Here is an 18,998-nt window from a genome sequence, read left to right on the forward strand (position 1 = left end):
TATTGTGATTTCTGAAGGCTGCATTGGAACAATATACTATGTTCACTGAATCTGTTCAAAACAGAACATTGCATAAAAAGAAATTCTGGTGTCTGATTTACCTGAAATGTTCCTGTGTATGGACAGTGTTTATCAGTTTATAATGTGGTAGGCATTCTAAAAGAAAGGTGCATAACATAGGCATGCTCTTCCATGGTGCTGCCATTGAGATTCTATAATTTGACAATTTTTATTGAAAAACAATTTGTGTTTTGTTCTTCATCAAGTGTTTTTTGTTTTCTTTAGGAAGTAGTCTTTCGATTGGGACCTGGGATGTTTCTAATTGGGGGACTCATTCGAATGAAGATTCTGAGACACAGATGGTATCATCCACTACAGCTATCACCAAGCCTGTCCGTAGAACCGTGGTAGATGAATCAGAAAATTTCTTCAGTGCCTTTCTAACACCAGTGGATGTTCAGACAATTGAAAGTAGTACAGTGGTTTCTAAACCCCCAAGTAAATCCCAGCGCCCAAAGGAAGATGTTACAAACACCTTACAGGAACCCGAAGCCATTAATCAGCCCGAAATGCTCAGTACAGAGACTCTGAAAGAGAACGTGCCCTCTGTAACTGTGCAACCTCATATAATAACTTCTGATGAACCTTATGAAAACTTTGAACCAAATCATGATTTGTTTAAACCTGATGATCAGCACAACGAAAATGTAAATACGGTTCCCCTGTCATCCCGAAGTGCAGAAGTATTAAATACAGATGTTCATGTGGAATATAGCCCAGGAGAGGATGACCTGGGAAGTGCACTTAAAAGGCCGTCTGCATCCATTCCTTCTGAGACAAAAGACAGTGTTCTGGTTGTGAAAGAGCCAAAAACTGAAGATAGGCAAAGTAACACCCCTTCACCCCCAATTAGCACGTTCTCCTCAGGAACATCCACAACCAGTGACATCGAGGTGTTGGACCATGACAGTGTAATTAGTGAGAGCTCAGCAAGTTCAAGACAAGAGGCAACGGATTCAAAATCAAGTCTGCACCTAATGCAGACTTCCTTCCAACTTTTATCTGCATCTGCCTGTACTGAATATAGTAATTTGGATGACTTTCCGAAGCTTACAGAGAGTTGCTCCTCATCTGATGCCTTTGAAAGAATAGACTCGTTTAGTGTACAGTCCATGGACAGCCGGAGTGTAAGTGAAATAAATTCAGATGATGAACTATCAGGGAAGGGGTGTGCATTGATATCAGCTGCAGTAAGTCCACCAGCACCCAAAACAGATTCAAGTGATTCATTAGAAAATAAAGCTGATGATGAGTGCAATGAAACTCTGGTGGTCCAGGTTGTGGAAGAAGCAGAAATGGAGGAAATGGGAAGAAGTGCAACCCCCGTGAACATGGATCAGCCTGACTTGCTAGTTTTACCTATTGAAACTAATGAAAAACAAAGCGGGGAACTGGTAGCAGACCTACAGGAATTTCAAACAGAGGATATTTCTGTCACCTGTGAAAATGAAGACACTTGGAAGGTAATGATGTTCCTGAAAATGCTCTTTATGAACATGAAGATAGTATATTTACTTTTCTTCAGTAAGCAGCATTTCAAGCTCATATATATGTTAGTGTGTATACTTATCGGGTAATGGAAGAAAAATACCATTGTGCCTTTGAGTCTACCAGTGTAGAGGTGCTAATTAGTCTCAAGCTTTACTATATCTTTAACTGGTCTTTGTGTCCCAGATATCAGCTTCTATTCATGTCTTTCTGTTGTTTGATCTAAGTTTCTCCAAAAAGACCAGAATGTTCTGCAAGCAGCCTGTCTCATAAGTAAGTAAAAGAAAAAGTGAAATTAAAGGAAGCTGAACAGAGTCCATCTGTCTCATATCAGCATTGGTTCTTAGTCTCCAAATCAGTCGGATTCAAGAATACATCCATTATCCACAAAGTCTGCTACCATTGATGACTTGCCCCTTCCAAATTCAGTAATTGCTTTTCAGTGCAGCCCCTCTAGTCTACATCGTCACTCACGCACCTTTTTTCTAACTAGAAGAAAGCCCTATGGTTTGTGAACCCTCCTAAAGAGCTCTTTTGGCCCAACGCTACTACAATTCAGATAAAGCTACAAAATCTTGGTTTTTGCCCAATAATTTGCCAAGGTCTTCCATCCCGCTGTAGCGGCGTGACATATATTTGTGCCATGAGGTCAATTGTGTAGCATAAACTACACTATGCATGCTTACTGAATAGAGACTCTCAGCATATGTTATCATACTGAGACTTTATAATCCAGGCATGACACAATGGGCTTTTGCTCATAGCCTAGGTGGGATGTCAAACTGCGAAAATAGACCTACACTTTTGAGCAGCTTCCTGAGAACATAAACTAGGCTGCTTCTAGCCTACCCATAGTCCACATTTATTATACTGTTTATACTACAAGTCCAGTAGCATACATTTAGCTTATCCCTCTTGGCCTCCCAGTTTGACCAATGGATAGAACACTAGATTACTTGAAGAATTTTAATAGTGAGAGTTGGAGGAATGGTGCGAAAGTCCTGGAGAAAGCCATCAACAGCCAACTCACCACATTCATAGAAAAGCACAACATCCTTGACTCCTCCCTATCCGGCTTCAGGAAAAACCACAGTATGGAATCCACCCTCCTCGCCACAACAGACGACATCCGCATCCTACTGGACAAAGGAGAAACAGTAGCACTCATCCTTCTCGACCTCTCAGCGGCGTTCGACACGGTCTCCCACCGCACCCTAATATGCAGACTTCACGAGGCAGAGATCCGGGACAAGACCCTCGACTGGATCAGCTCCTTCTTCTCCGGCAGAATACAGCGGGTCAGACACCCCCCTTTCTTCTCGGACCCCACACCAACCACCTGCAGAGTCCCTCAGGGGTCCTCCCTCAGCCCGACGCTCTTCAACGTCTACATGGCTACGCTCGCTCCCGTAGTCAAAACCTACGGACTCCACATTGTGTCATACGCAGACGACACCCAACTCATTCTCTCCCTATCCAACAAACCCAACACTGCCAGACACAACTTTCGAGAAGGCATGGAAGCTGTCGCCAAATGGATGAAAAATAGCTGCCTACAACTAAACACCAACAAGACTGAATTACTCATCATGGGCCAAAACCCCGACGCCTGGAACAACACCTGGTGGCCCCGCCCTTGGAAACCCGCCCACCCCCACAGACCACGCACGCAACCTGGGAATCATCTGAACTCCGAACTCAAAATGGGACCGCCAGATCAACTCAGTCTCGTCCTCCTGCTTCCACACCCTCTGCCTCCCACGTAAGACCTTCTAATGGATCCCCCTTGGAACACAGACAGACAGTCACTCACGCCCTGGCCACCAGCAGACTCGACTACTGCAATGCACTCTACGCTGGAATAAACAAAAACGTCACCCACAAGCTACAGAACATCTAGAATGCCGCCGCAAGACTGATCCTCAACCTGCCAAAACACTGCAACATCTCGCAGCACCTGCGCACACGCCACTGGCTCACAATCGAGGCAAGAGTCACCTTCAAGATGCTCATCCACACACACAAGGCCCTCCACAACACCAGACCAGCATATCTGAACAGCCGACTCAAATTCCACGCACCCCAAAGGACCCTATGATCAGCCCAGGCTCTCCTTCGCCTTAGTCCCATGCAAGAAAAAACAGATCAGGCCAAGGTCTGGAACGCCCTACCGCTCCACCTCAGACAGACAACATCGCTTCCTATCTACGTAAGAGGCCTCAAGACCTGGCTCTTCGACGGACCCCCTCCCTGAAGGACGGGAACCTGCACCCCCCCCACCCCCAGCGCCTGGAGAACCTTGCGGGTGAGTAGTCTCGCTTAAAAAAACCTGATTGATTGATTTGTACCCAGTTTTAAACTCTCTTCCTGTGATTTGCTACTGCCTGAAAACTATGTATTACTCTGAGAAATGTAACAAAGTTTTTTTTGAAATGTGTCTATTTTTTATTTTACTATTCAACCTCTGCTTCTGTGCCTGGATTAGTCTACGCAAGTAACCGAGTATTATTATCTTTAATGGTTCTCCTGTTTGCTATTGTAGACGGTTATACTGTGGTTCCCAGATGCCTCTGTCTACTCTAAGACAAAAACAGTTTTTACTCCAATCTCTACTATCCATCAGATAGTCTTTTGTTTTACAATCTAGTACATAACTAGACAATATATTTGCTTGAAGCTAATGAATGTAGCTTTATTTATAATTGTTTGAAAACCAACTAAAGCAAAGCTATACAATACCACATTGCAAGATAAACTGACAATCTTCCAAACAAAATTGCGTATACCATGATTTGCTTCAGTTAACACATGATTATTGAACATGAACAAAACTGTATTTAAAAAAAGGAACTTTGAGTTAAAACTGAGAAAAGGAAGCACAAGTCATAAAATGCCTTTTATGCACCAAAACATGAAATAAAAAAGACAACAAACATTGGAAAGAACAAGGCCTTGGGGTAAAAAAAGTAGTGAACAAAGTAGAAAGATTAAAATAACACAGGATTGGTTGTTCCCCAGCTCTACTAAACTCTTAATGACTGCCCCTTGATCGTTTATATGCCTAATTGTGCAATACATGTTTTCTATTCAGTTGTAGTAAAAACTACTATGGATATTTTACATATATTCTTAATTATTCTAAAGATTGGCTTTTGGGCCATTCTTTGGGGAACAGTCTGAAAAGCAGTAAGTGATTGTCTTTGTTTCCTCGTCTCTTTCCTTACTCTCATTTTTCTCATATTACTTGTTTCTGCCTATCTTCAATGCCAAACCCTTCCACTATTCCTGAAATCCTCTGCCCCAATTTCTAACTTTCCTCCTGTTCTCGGTTAAGAATATATGCATGGCATCTTTTCAAACTCTCTTTTCAGTGACTAACATATTCCTTTCTTCCACTCCTGTCTTCTGTGTGGTGGCATTGAGACTTCTGAGTGGAAGGTTCATGGCTGCTGCTCTGTTTTGAGCTGTTGCTCTTAATCTCCATATGCTCAGTGCTTTTTTTCCTTCAGGTCCTTGTTCTTTATTTCTGATTTTGCTGTCTTGTTTTTCAATGTTTTTGGTACATTAAGGGCATTCTCTGTCTTTTCCCTCCTTTACTCCGTTTTAATTCAACACTGTTTATTTTAAACATACGGTTTTGCTCGTGTTTTGTAATCATTTTAACTCCAGTAAATCATGGGATACCTTTTATTTTCTGTTTGGAGGTTTTAGTTGATCTGGTAAATCTCCATTCTTTCGTTTTTTCTCATGTGATAGAGGTATATCTTTAAGTTGTCATAAGTCCTACTGTAAGTGGCATACATATTTAAACCGTAACTAATTAAAATGCATTAATCAATTTTAATCCCTGTGAATATTTTGAGAGTTATGGACTATATTGTAAATCAAAAGATAACCTGAAGAATGTTAGAGATTGGACTCGCAATATGTTTAAATCTATTTGTATTCCTCACATAATCATCAGGCATCAAAGGGCCACTACTTGACCATCTCAAAATATCAGAGAGACTCATTTAAAATTACTATGATACTCTGTTAAGTTACTCATGCTTGCTACCATCTCATAGTCAAATGCTGAAACATTAATGTTTGGATATCTTTTCAGTGGTCTTGGGAGGAGCAGTTCAAGTTTTCTGCATGGCTTATTGACTTTATTAAATATTTAGTATAGTGATGGTGCTTTACTGGATTTGTTTATTTTTGTAAAAAAGAAATGTTTTCATTTTAAAATCACAAACGACTATATCGCCCATGCCATCATGTGAGATTCATTCTTTCTCATTTAGTTAACTTCTAAATGTTATCTCCACCTTACTCTTCTATTGTGCAAAAAGAAAATGTTTACCCTATAGAGCTACTTGTGGTGGCAAAACCATCTTGATGCCTGGTCCTGTTGAATAGGAGTATGTGGTTGATTAAAAGGTGAGGGCAATATTGACCTAAGTTGTGTTCTGTTAGTAGGTGGGACAATTCAGCTACCTAGGTGGCAGCAGTAGCTCATTAATAAGAGCGTCAGGGCTCAGGCCCTTCCTCTATTTCCTGCCTCTTATTTGTTTTTAAATTTTAAATCTTTTATTGGGTTTTTAAAACAGGAAAAATAAACAGGCCACATTTCCCCATCAGATGCAATGTTTACTACAGGCAGTGTGCCTATTAGCCATCGATCTGACCCTCACTCTGAGGGTCAACCAGAGTCATGACCCTTCTCACAGACAAATGTGCTTGTGCGCATGTGCCCTCGTCGCTTTTTTTTATGGGTTATCTAATGTCAGCTCAGAACCTTTGCGTCCTGTGATGCTATAGTGCCACACCCACCTGTGATACACAGTACTGTCGCTGATTGGAAAAAGCTTAAGCCCTGTTCTTTATGAGGCTGTGTGTTAATCAGCGGAGGTGCATGTTAGAAATGGGATTTCTGGTTGGCTAGGGCTTGCACCCAAGCCAGGCAGGCAGAAACCACCACTCTAGTCAGGGCAAGAGAGTTACACGCTGAAGATAACCTCTGCTCACCCCCTTGGTAACTTGGCACGAGCAGTCAGGCTTATCCCAGAGGCAATGTGTAAAGCGTTTGCGCAACACACACATACAGCAGCAACACACTAGGCACACTACAAAAGAAACTCCACACAGGTTATATACAAAATACCCTTTGTATTATCCAAAACACATTAGCATCATAATCACACAATATACAATGCGCCAACTGGCATCAGGTAGAAATTCACAGGGATTATATACAAGACAGGGCCAATCAGGCCACTGTCAGAACCTTCAGAATGTGGGTAATAAAACACAACCAGTAACTACTGGCCAGATACTGTACTTGTCACGGGGTGGTATGCTATCAGCAGTTGTTGCTGAACGCACTTCACTCTGTGATAAGCTGGGAAAGCGGTAAGGCTCACACGGACACTGGGGTATCATGAACAATGGAACCCAAACTTATGCAAGGGACCATGGTTACAGGTTACAGGTATCAATCAAGGAACAGGTGGTCCCTTCGTACAATTTAAAGACTAAATAGCGGACATAGAGGAACAATAAATTCTATGTCAACACATTTACAGAATGAAAAAAATGCAAGTATTTCTTTAGTTATTTAACACAAAAGAAAAACAAGGATAAGGGAGTGGGAAAAAGAAGGAACAACTGAAAGGCTCAGACATTAATGTAGTGACCATAAATGCAATGAGCAATTTTGGTCACAATTGATTGAGTACCAATACTATCACATTAAAAGCATTTCTGAAAGATATGGTACTGTGCGTCGGTGATGTTTCAATCCCACTTACACATCTGTGGATCATCATCATCAGGATTTAATTGGTGTCTGAGAATAAAAATGCCTAGTGTAAGCTGCATAGGACCATCTGAGTTGCTGCAGCACAATAATTGTGTGTGGCAATTGCTTTTCGGTGAGGTAAGGGCACGTCACAGTAAGAAGGTAAGGAAGATGGAATACATCAATGCAGGGGGCTGTGTGAATTTTTCTGTGCCCGATTTAGGGTGGCTGCATTGGCTGTCAGTCCAGTGGCGTGTTCGGTGCCCCAAAGGAGGCGAGATAGTCTCCCGGTGGCGCGAGCAATGGAACTAACGTCCGTAACAATACTGGAGCGTCTTCACATCAGCTGTGAATGCAGGCGAAGGGAGCACCTCTGAGGTCTGTCCACGGTAGACCCTGGAGCACTTTGAAAGACACTGACTTCTGAGGGCGGCCACTCCACGCCACCAGGTCAGTTCAGTAAAAAAGCAGCTCTTCAGATCCTCGTTCTTGACCCCTGATAAGACCCATTTCAGAGCATAAGCATTCCATTAAAAGAGAGGGGGTAAGTTCACCTCCCTCATAGTTGAATCTCTTCATAAAATAAATTAAAGCATAATCTGGTGGCATATTGCAGAACCACCTAGGTACTTGTCACTGGTGAGCCAACCCTTGGACCCTTGCGGTGTGACAGGCAAAAGTCCCTTTTGACATTGACGATTAGCTAAATAATGCCAATCATTAGGAAATCAATCCCTACTGAGGCTGGTGTCCCAACGGAGTGTCTGGAAGTGCAGTGCTCGAATGCTGGATGTGTATTCTCTGTCTCGGTCTGATAAGCTGGCAAGTTGGAGGGATTGTGGTGGTATTCCTTTTTCAAAATCTTTAAGTAGTGAGACCCCAATCTCTAAACTTACCCCAAAACGTGGCTTCCCCAACATATTTGCCTAAAACCCTAGTCATTACAGAGAAGATCAAATCACAAAGAGGAGAAAGGTCGTGTTGGTCGTTGATATTTCAGTGTATAAAATACAGCAATTACGTGCACAACACCTAATATCTGGTGTTTTCAGAATGTGCATAGTCACCATAACACACATTTTCTTGACATGTACTTACATTTTTCAAGGGAGTGTGTGCGTGTTTCTTACCATTTTATGAACAAACGGTTGCGACATGTTTAGAACCAATTAACTAGTGGGTGGGTAATGCACATAAAACAAGTTGATTTGTTTAGCTGTATTATTTTTTCTTTCTTTTTATGATTCACAAACGTGAGAGGTGTGATGTCTTGGCATATGCCTTTCTTCAGTTCCAACTTTGAGTGTGGTTTTTGCCAGAGCAGAACATCATTAGCACACCTACAGTGAAAAAGACTGCAAAATATTCTCTTCCAGTGGAAAACATTGTGTTCATGTGAAGAATTATTTTCATGTACACAAACAAATGGGGTGTTTTGGACACTTCCTCACCCTCAAGAGATCATTTATGTTTAGAATGGCAATGGGTGTGAAAACTTCAACATTTTACCACACTATTTTACAAAAAATTCAAAGATGTAGGAACCGCCAAACCCACCTTGAAACAAAAAGGCTCCATCTCCGCGATTGAATGCGCAGGCAAACTCATGGTTGCCCTTATGCCCCACCACATTTAACGGTCACCAGCAACCCGTGCCAGATGCTAAACTATAATTTTGTTGATGGTTTGATTGTAGTTTATTTGTAAAGCATTTCTATACACTGAAAGTTTTTTTTGTTGCTGCATGAAGTAGCAAAGGTCCAACAAAAATTGATTTTTCTTTTTTTTTGTGAGTTCAAGTTTCGAGGTTCAAAATCATATAATCTATTCCCTTTTTTACTTTGTAATTAATCCAAGCATGTTAATATATTTTTTATGTATTCTTAAGAGAGAGAGACATTTTTCTACAACAAAATGTCCCACTCCCATTTAATGGACAAGGTTAGCCAACTGGCCTCAGCCCTCAGAGTGGCTGTATGTTAGCCTTGTCACTTCTAACAATTGTTAATTTGTTCAGAGGTTTTATTTCTTATGAGACATGAGTCTCCATCATAATCATCTACCAACAGGACAAAAATGTTTTTAGTAACGCCAGAAGCTTGACTTCCTTAATTATTCTCGTTATTGTGTCCCAGCAAATACTGTTTTGGGGTATTAATGCACCAGCGGTCCAGTTGTCCCAATCATTTCAGAACATGTTGAAAGTAGCAAGGAATTTCTGATACCACTTTGTTAGGTTTGATTGTAAGTATATTTTTAAAGTATTTTATCTGATTCAGATAGAGTCGGAATAGGCACTTGCTGTGGCCATATGCTGATCTCAACTTAGCTGCAGTGGAGGATTTCAAATCCTTTTACTACTCTGGTTGTAACTCAGTAGGTCTTTTGTTTTTTGTTTATTGAGTGTCTTCTATGTTGTGTACATCAGATGGAGCAATCCCTTATACCTGATCAACATATTTAACGGAGTGCAGTACCCTTTGTCTTAAATATGCTTCTTGAAATTCCCCATCCCAGATAATTGAAACTCTTTTTGCACTGTTCGAGATGGAGCAGTGCTGATTTTTCTTTGTAGACAGTCCCCATGTGTTTACATTGGAAATGTACTCCTTTTCCATTCTGGGGGGAAAGAGTTTGCTAATGTGATTATGTGTTGTAATACTGTTATATATTTACTTTTAATACTGTTATAAATCTTTAATATCAGAATGAAGAGTTATGGTAGCAGGGACAGATTATATGTTTCCTGGTCATATCCACACGTTTTCCAAAGAGATCTATGTGGTATTACTTGGTTGGATTAAGCCAACTTTTCGTGAGGTTGTCCAAAGGAGAAGCAAAGGAGAAGCAACCGTATTTTGTTCCAAGACTATCTAAAGGTTATGCACTTGTGTTTACCTCCTCGTGCAAACGTATAATAAGGGTACCAATCATTGCTACATTGTCTGTTATGTTCAGGCCTATAGATATTAAAATCTGAGAAACTTAAATCTTTATGCCTGAAGTGTCACCAGTTGAATGTTAGAGTCTCGCTTAAAAAAAAGAAATACAACTTGTTATGTAAGTAGAACTACAAAGCTATGGTTTTGATAACTAGAAGTCTAATATTTCAGGATTTCATGTCAAGACCGGGGGCTAGCATTAAGCATAAACTTTTATTGCCACTCCAAACTGCTGCTTTTTAAGGCATTTCTCAAGCACACTTAGAATTCCAGAATTAGAACTCCACTATAGTCTATATAAACCAGAGTGCAGAAGCCATCTTCCTCTTTTATTTGCTGCTCCTGTCAGTTAAGTATCTGCTAGCACTTTCCTATTGTATTGATGCCTTTGTGTTTAACAATTTAAATCTTTAATTGTTATTAGTCAATTTTTGTATTGTTGGTAGTGTAATTTCCCCCCCCAATTTATGGAAATTATTTTGTATCAGTTGGAATTATGCTTTACCATTTTTGATGCTGTTTTGGTGTAATATGTGTTGCAGGGATTCTGCGGAGTCACAGAACTATGCTTGGGATCATAGAACCTTAGTTGGGAGGGACTGAGTCATCCTACCACCCGAGTACCCATAAGCCCTGGACTGTCTAGCTATAGTTTCTCACTTGCCCTTCTATTCACTCTCAGAGGAACTAGTGATTAGACACCCTGTTAGACTTGGCATCTTCTGTGTGGTTTCCCCTGACTTTTTGCCTCTCCCTCCTGTATTTTTGATGCTATGCTGGATTTCGTTTTTGCTGGCTTAGACGCTTTGGGCACTTTGCCTAGTAAAGTGCACTGAGTGTGCCAGGGCATGTAAATCAATTGCTACTTGTGGGCCTGCAGCATTGATTGTGCCACCCACTTGAGTAGCCCTGAGAAGGTATCTCAGACCTGGCACTGCAGTGTCTGTATGCAGTTGTTACCTGCCATGTCGATCTGGCAAGTGCACCCACTTGCCAGGCCTATCCTTCTTTTTTCATACATGTAAGGCACCCCTATTGTAGACCCAAGGTACAGTGCAGGGGGCAGTTTATGTGAAAGGTAGGACAAGTACTGGTGTGCGTGACAAGTCCTGATAGTGAAATACTGCCAATGTTATTTTTCACTATTGAAAGGCTACCTGTCCAAAAGGATAGAACGGGAGGTACTTTGTAACATTTTACAAGTATAACTTCCCATTGGGACAAGATGGAGAAATAAAGTTTAGGCTCTCTGAACTCCGAATTTTAATAACATATTTTAGTAAAGAAGGTTTTTAAATCATGTGTTTGAAAATGCCACTTTTGAAAAGTAGACTTTTTCTTGTTTAAACATTCTATGTGCCTCTGCCTGTTTGTGGATTGACTGTCTGGATTTTGAGTGACAGGGCCTTGGGATGTACATTCACTATAGAAAGCCACCGGAGTGCTGAGTTGTGCCTGGCCTTTCCTGGATGACTCCGAGCTGAGCTGAATGGGGCTTGGCTGCATTTACAGTAGTGGGGGGAGATTTCCTTGCAGCTGAATAGGACCTGTCTCCCTTGCACAATACTGTCTCCACCTCCTGTGGTCACACTGCACCAGTGGGGATAGAACTGGGTTGGGCTGGGCTCAGAGACCCTTGCACAAAGAGAACAAAGACAAAATGGAGTATAATTAGTAGACCGTAACCCCAGAACTTTAGATCACTCCTGTACTCATGAGAAACCTTTGCCAAGGAGAAGAGCTTAAGAGTTGTAAGGAGGAGTGCTGCCCCTTTGCTGTATGGAGTTGGCATGCAGTTGCTGTTGTTGCCAATGAAAGGACAAATACTGGAACTTTGCTCTGAACCTGGTTGAAGAAGAAACTCCAAGGGCCTATGTATGCTGGCCTCCTGTTCTGACGTCTCAGGGACACAAATACTTCACCCCCAGCTCCCCTGAACTCTGCTGCTGGGGGTTCAGACAAGCCAGTAGATGCCTGTTCCAGTTCTGGGCCTCTGGAGGTTGTTCCTGCTGTTGGGAGCTGGAAGAAATCTAAAGAACTGAAGAAATCAACGCATCGCTCTTCTTGTGGCTGTTTTTCCCGAGGCAGCACCGCCCTGCGAGAAGTAACTCCATGCATCGCCGCTGCCGAAGCGATGTAGCGCCTGTCACGGCTGCAAGAACTGATGCATTGTGGGATCAGGGCTGAAGAAACCGACCCTGTGACACTTGTCACCACCACATTGATCGCCAACGCATCCTGGATTTTCCATGCATCGCACCTGTAACGCAAGTTTTCCTGACGCATCACCCGCGGACCAGAACCGTCTGCGAGTCAACTCATCACTTCTCTTGCGTGCAACAGAACTGTTGCATCCCCTCCCCCAGGACTCAGGAACTGATGCATCTCTTTGTTTCGACACACATCTCTGCGGTTGTTTGGCCTTGTGAATTTTTATGCATCTACAGGTACTTTGTGTAGAATCACGCTTCCATAGTTTTCTATGGACCCAGTAACTTGAAACCTTTGAAAAGTCATATTCTTATTACATGTATGTTAGAATTTTGTCGTTTTGGTCTTGTTGAGTGTAGATAAAAATACTTTATTTTTCTAAACTGGTGTGGTGCCATCACTGTACTACTGTGTGTTTTGAGTACAAATACTTTACACATTGCCTTTGGGATAAGTCTGTCTGCTCATGCCAAGCTAGACAGGGGGTGAGCAGGGGTTATCTAAAGTGTGTATCTTTGACTAGAAGCAAGGGTCCTTATTTGGACAATGGTACCTACCTCTGCTAACTAGAGACCCCCATTTCTAACACACCCCAGAACACAACACTCCCGACCCTCTCAGGAATCACGGTTGCAGGACACACCCTTACGCTCTCACACTCCAACTAGTCCACAATAAAATCTGAATGAGACACGAGAAAAGTAAAAAAAAAAATATTTTAACTATTGTGCTCTTCTATGCAGTATACGTGCCACATTGAGTAAGAAAATGCCTAACACAAATACGGTCAGCATAGTAAGTAGTCATTAAGGGGCCGATCCCGCTCAGGAAGGCAACGAACGCGATCCGGCTGGAAAAAGTAAGAAGCCGTACGCGTGTTTTCTGCCTGACTCGTACAGCTGTACGAGCAAGTACGATGCGAGCAGCGTGAAATTCGCTGACCGAGTCGTTTTCGGGTCTGAACCGTTCCATACGACTCGTCCGGAAGTAAACCGTGCCGTGCAATGAATGTGATTTATAACCGAGCCAGTACGATGCACGCGTCGGACAGCTGGTGCGAGCCGAAGTTTCCGGCTCGCAAAACGTCCGGGAAGTTGTCTTTAGGGGTCCGCGTCGGACCCCCTGTCACCCGCTGCCTTACGACTTTGGACACAGGGTGAGACGCAATGGTCTACCCAACACAGGCATGTACGGTGCGGATGGCACAGAGGCGTACCCACTGTAGGGGGCGCCCTTGTGTGAGACGTACCAATTCAGTCAATGGGAGCCCATTTACGCGTCGTACGACTGGCTACCATTGACTTCTATGGGAGTCCGACCAAACCGAGTCCAGCAGCATGCGGCTGCATCATACTTGCTCGGACGGACTGCAGGACTCTGGCTCGGTCGGAAAATACTACGGATCCGGCTCGGTCGGAGAGCTTTTGACCCAGATCGGAATCGGCCCATAAGTCTTAAAAGGAGCTGTGATCATATAAGACAGGGTAGCCTAACCGCCTCCCCTTTTACAGAAGGAAAGTGGTTATATATATCAGAAGATCTATGGGTTTTGGCAGCAGAACCCGTACCTTAGCATGCACAGAGGAAAGTTATACATCTCAGGTGCTTTCACGATTTCTTCCCTGGAAAGATCCCGCTCCAAGTGTGTTGTTACCTATTTGTGCATACCTATATGACAAATTACGTGTCCCCAAAACACAGCTGCATTTGTGTTTTTTGTCTAGGTGCTAGGGCTTGACCAGAACAGAAAACAAGGTGCACTGTTGTTTGACCTTGTCTACAGTGTTCAGACTAAATCCCAGGAAAGAACAGAACGTGAAAACAACAGCAGGTTCTTTGTGAAAGTTCAGCATGGCGCAAAGCAAAATACGTTTGTATAGTAACGTGCGCAAAACATAAGGCCGTCTTCAACAGGATTATGCTAACATAGGGAAAACGGCAATGGACCTGCATGGGCCATATGACACCCTCCCCTTTGTCAGGTAGTAGCACCAAAATAATGATAGAAATCTGGTGATAAGCTGAACCAAAGCGTTCAACATAGTTTGTAGGACATCTCTGTTGTAAGGACTATGGCCAAAATGAAAGAAAAGATTTGTAGTGAAAATTGTATCCAATTACAGCGTATCGCCACTACCCAGGTTATAGGATGCCAAGTGAAAAGACAAGGATTCCAGTAAGAAATCCAAACCTTCCGATTTAGAAATGTCAGCCATCCAGTTGAGCAGGTCAAAGGAACAAATGTGCTCCCCATATTCAGTTGTCAATAAGGCTATGAAACTGAGATCCCGAAGACGCTGTGCAGTTGCACAGGGATCACCTCCAGCCACAGACCTCACCGCGAGGTTGTACACAAGCCGCATACCCAAGGAACAGTCCTGGTTATGGGCCACTAAGGAACCCATCAACAGTTCGAAATTCAGGGCAGTGTGAGGTGGTGTAGCCAGGAAGATATCCAGGGCCTATTGAAAGGGGCACCGAATGCAATAGAACCAGGTTGTACACAGGTGAAGTAAGCATAGTGGAAGGTTAGACATAAATCGGCATCCAGAGCGTCTAAAGGCACCTCTCCAAAAAGTTTTAAGATTCATTCATGGTATAGTTGCAGCGATACCTGTCCGGACAGAGCCACAAACAGAGCAGCCATTGCGGAATTGAAGAATCAGCACGATGATGCAGCAAATTAAGACGAGCACCAGCGGAACCCACCGAATATGTTGGAGAAAAAAAGCAGGGATTCCTCCAAAAATAGTCTGAAATGATGTCACAAGGCCCCAGCCCACAAGTTTAAAAAAGTGTGTCAGGCCCTTGTTATCAGACGCATTAATTATCTGATGTATCAATTTCCAGAAATGTAGGTTTTTTTTTTAACAATGATTGTATTTCACTAGACATTCTCGCCACCTGCAATTCGAAGGTCTCACACGCTGAAGTGAGAGCCACTTCTAGTCGAAACAATAACGCTTTGGGTCTGCTTAGCTCATTGAAATCTGTTTTCAAAGTTGGAATGGAAGGCCATGATAAACTATGTACACTCCCATGTGGAAGGGGAAACAAGTAACTTCCTGGGAAACCGATACCACGTACAGGATTCCTGCCCACAGACCGCAACAGTCCTGATTGTTAAGGACAAGATAACTGCCGTTTGAAAGCAGCGCGAGTGAAATTATTGCTGAAACTGGAGTTACTTTAAAAAAACTAGCCAAATTGGGGGTAGAAAAAATACAAGCGCTGCGATTTTTACCTGTTGACACACAAGTGAATGACTGGCAATGGAGTCGCACCCTTCCCCTGTTAGGAATCCATCTCTCTCTGCTCTTTGACAACAATATCTAAAGGGCAGAAACCAAAATTCATGTATGTAGCTTCTCCCAAGGACTTCATATCTACTCACTGGAAAGTGTTTCATGCAGGCAGTGAACTGAAACTTCGAGATGGGCAACAAGATAACCCCGTGTTGAGTTTCAGCTACAGTGAAGGGAAGTTGTTCAAGTTTCTCTATATGTAACATGGTGTTACTGGCATCCTTCATAGCCATGGATTGTTGTTTAAGTGTTAAATTAAATGGCAAGAACAATGTGCTACAATTTAGGTAATGCCCATTCTTAAGTGTTTGCAGTGTCCAACTAAATTGCATAACTGATCTGAGCCGATTCTGACCATGATGCAAGATAGGTACTTAATTCTGTACCATCTCAGTTACAGATGTTAACAATGTTATCTAAAGTATAAATACGAGATGATAATGTATTAATACTGTTGTCGACAACAGCAATCACTTTATCTAAATTATCTTGTTCAATTTGGCGTAAACCTACTGCAGCTTCCAGTTGCAACAATTTCCAAAGTTCTTTATATACAGCATAAATAAATAATTTCAAACGTGGGGATTTTGGACCCAAAAGGAAATCAGATAAGGGTTTATCTTCGGATAGTAGAGAGAGATGTTGTTTCACTGCAGACAATGTGAATATTGTAACCATTGTTGACATAAATTTACTTACGGAATAAGTAGTAATAGTATTGCAATGCGTCATTTGTAGGTAACGTGGATCAGATCTACTTAATCTGAACCCAGAAGTAATGTTCATGAAATGAAAATAACTAACATTCGTGTTCAAAGGCCTTAATGACCACCCTGTTGGAGCTATCATAGAACAATTAAATGTACCATTTAGGATCATACTATTTAGTTGGTCTTCCATGTAATTTGTATAAGAGTGAAAATTATTTTTAAAAAAAGGGCCACAGATGGGCTAGTGGGAGTATGCAGTTCTTTAATTTTAGCCAATCCAAGACAAGTAGTCTGTTGAACCGGGTAATTAAGAAAGATAATTTGCGTAGGTATCAGACATGCACGGAAAAGTGATTCTGTACCTAGGACTTGCCATGATTTAGTGCCCCATACTGATTTCAAGTCAATATTGTCCTTCCAGTAATCATATCTTTTCAGGGCTAAGTTATCAATGAAAAGGGATGCATATATTAACTTGGTCAGAGTAAGCATATATTTTTTCGAAAGAGGGTGAGCCAATTCAAAATAGTATGATGCCGGGTCTGATGGGAGTTCTTAATAAGAATCTCTGAATATGCTAGAATCCAGTAACTAAAAATACCTAGTGGGAAACCCAGAGTATGTTTCTCTTTATTTATAGGGTACTGTTGGTATACTTAAAAGGAATCACATTTGGATGTTTACTAAATATATTGATTCTCGCATCCATTTACCAACATATTTCAGCCTCTTCAGGTGCCAAACAGGGTCAAATGCCTCTTCAGGGTAGTGTATTATGGCTTAGCCTTGCTATCAACAGTGTGTGTGACACTCTAGGTGTTAGTGATGAGGTCTACCACTCTTATACTAGAGTAATGAAGCAAGAATACCTGAATATAAAGAATAGTATACATATTTTATTCATCTTAGAGTGTTTGCTATAAAATATGTGCCTCTATCGGCACACCTCTGGAATGAGTATTTAAAAAAAAAAAAAAATCGTGGAGTGCCCCATGTGTAGAAAAAGTGAATATCACACTTAGTGAGTTGTGGCCTAGCATAACTTACCCTCCTTAGGGTTTCTCGTGCTTCATGGGTATTACAAGGAACACCACCCTGTAAACAAACACTGCAAAGGATTTCAAATTAATGCTTATAGTGACGCCTCGTCTTGAACATTTATATTCAGTTGTCTCCAAAGTGGTGCATAGCAGTCATCCCCCATTGTCACAAGAATTGATAGCTACACCAAGGTTTATTCATTTGTTCTCTTTACTTCGAAATAGTCATTATGCAAGTTTATTATTTAGAAGTAACCAGGTAACAGACAGCACATTTAAAAATACATAGTTTAAAAAACAACAACATATAGATGGCATTAAATAAATGAATGTTGGTCATAAAGCACACTATATAATAGCCTGTTTGTACAAGATATTTTGTTTGCTCATTGTAGCATATATACTCCATAATGGAATATTTCACAAGTCAAGTAGCACTGGTTATGTTTGCCTCCTTTTGTCTGGATTTCGTGGGCACTTTTGTTAAAATCGCGGCATTTTAACAAAAGTACCAATTTCGCGGCAAACCGCGAAATCCTGGAGGGTCTGCATAATGTTGATAACTGAACAAATCGGCATAGTTAGCATAATTTAAATATAATTCCTCAGTGTCAAAAACAATATAATATTGTAATTAAAAAAACATAGAATTTTACAGCATCAAGATCCTAATCATCCGGTTGCAACCTGGGCACTATCACATCACCCCTGGAAACACGGTATACATATGGTATCTGTACGGTCTTCGTAGGACCGAATACTTCGAATAGTACTTTATCATACAGTTCCATCAGTGACTGGGACTGCTGAAATGTTAATGAGGGACTGGTTTCTTTTCATTTTATGTGAGGAAGAATGTGGGGCCATAACCCTGTTAACAAGTTCTGTAGCAGAACGTTCTGGGAGGTGGTGGCCAGTAATAAAAAGGAAAACACAGTCACAAATCCAATCCACATGAACAAAAACACCATGGAAAATGCGATCCAGATATAAATCCAAGGTGGAACCAGATAAGTGCGTTGTAACCAGGAGATAAAAACACAAATCCGCGCAGGTGGTGGAGTTAAAACAGAAGATAAATAAGAACTGTCTGAAGAGAAATTATCTAAATCGATATAGTAACCAGAATAACTCCGCCGGAATAATGGAGGCTAGGATTCTGGATGTAAACATTTGGCTTGCACTCCCGAAAGGGCCTCGAGGGGTTGATCAGAATAGACAATATGCATTGTGGAGTGTGGCTATGGTAAACCAGGTCAACTGAAGACTCAACATCCCCCTCCGGCAGCCGGGGATAATTAGTAGGAACGGAGCTCACAGGCTGTAAAGGAATATTGCGCCTGGAGAGACCCCGAGGCATACTATTGAGTATTATCCAAATGGTGTAACTTGACATGTTCATTAGAAACAACAAATTTCTTTGTATTCCGGAAGTGGACGTAAAATCACAGTTAGGGTAC

At 41.8% G+C, this 18,998-nt stretch overlaps 1 protein-coding gene across 1 annotated transcript in view; it reads left to right on the forward strand.

The window, feature by feature from the left end:
• Nucleotides 1-18,998, forward strand: part of LOC144783370 (TATA element modulatory factor-like) — a 131,408-nt gene that overhangs the window by 40,139 nt on the left and 72,271 nt on the right. The window contains exon 2 of the mRNA XM_078662376.1: nt 286-1,523. Within this exon, the coding sequence (XP_078518502.1) occupies nt 286-1,523 (1,238 nt within the window). The remainder of the gene's footprint in view (nt 1-285; nt 1,524-18,998) is intronic.

The sequence above is a fragment of the Lissotriton helveticus genome, chromosome 9 (genome assembly GCF_964261635.1).
Source record: "Lissotriton helveticus chromosome 9, aLisHel1.1, whole genome shotgun sequence".
NCBI lineage: Eukaryota > Metazoa > Chordata > Amphibia > Caudata > Salamandridae > Lissotriton > Lissotriton helveticus.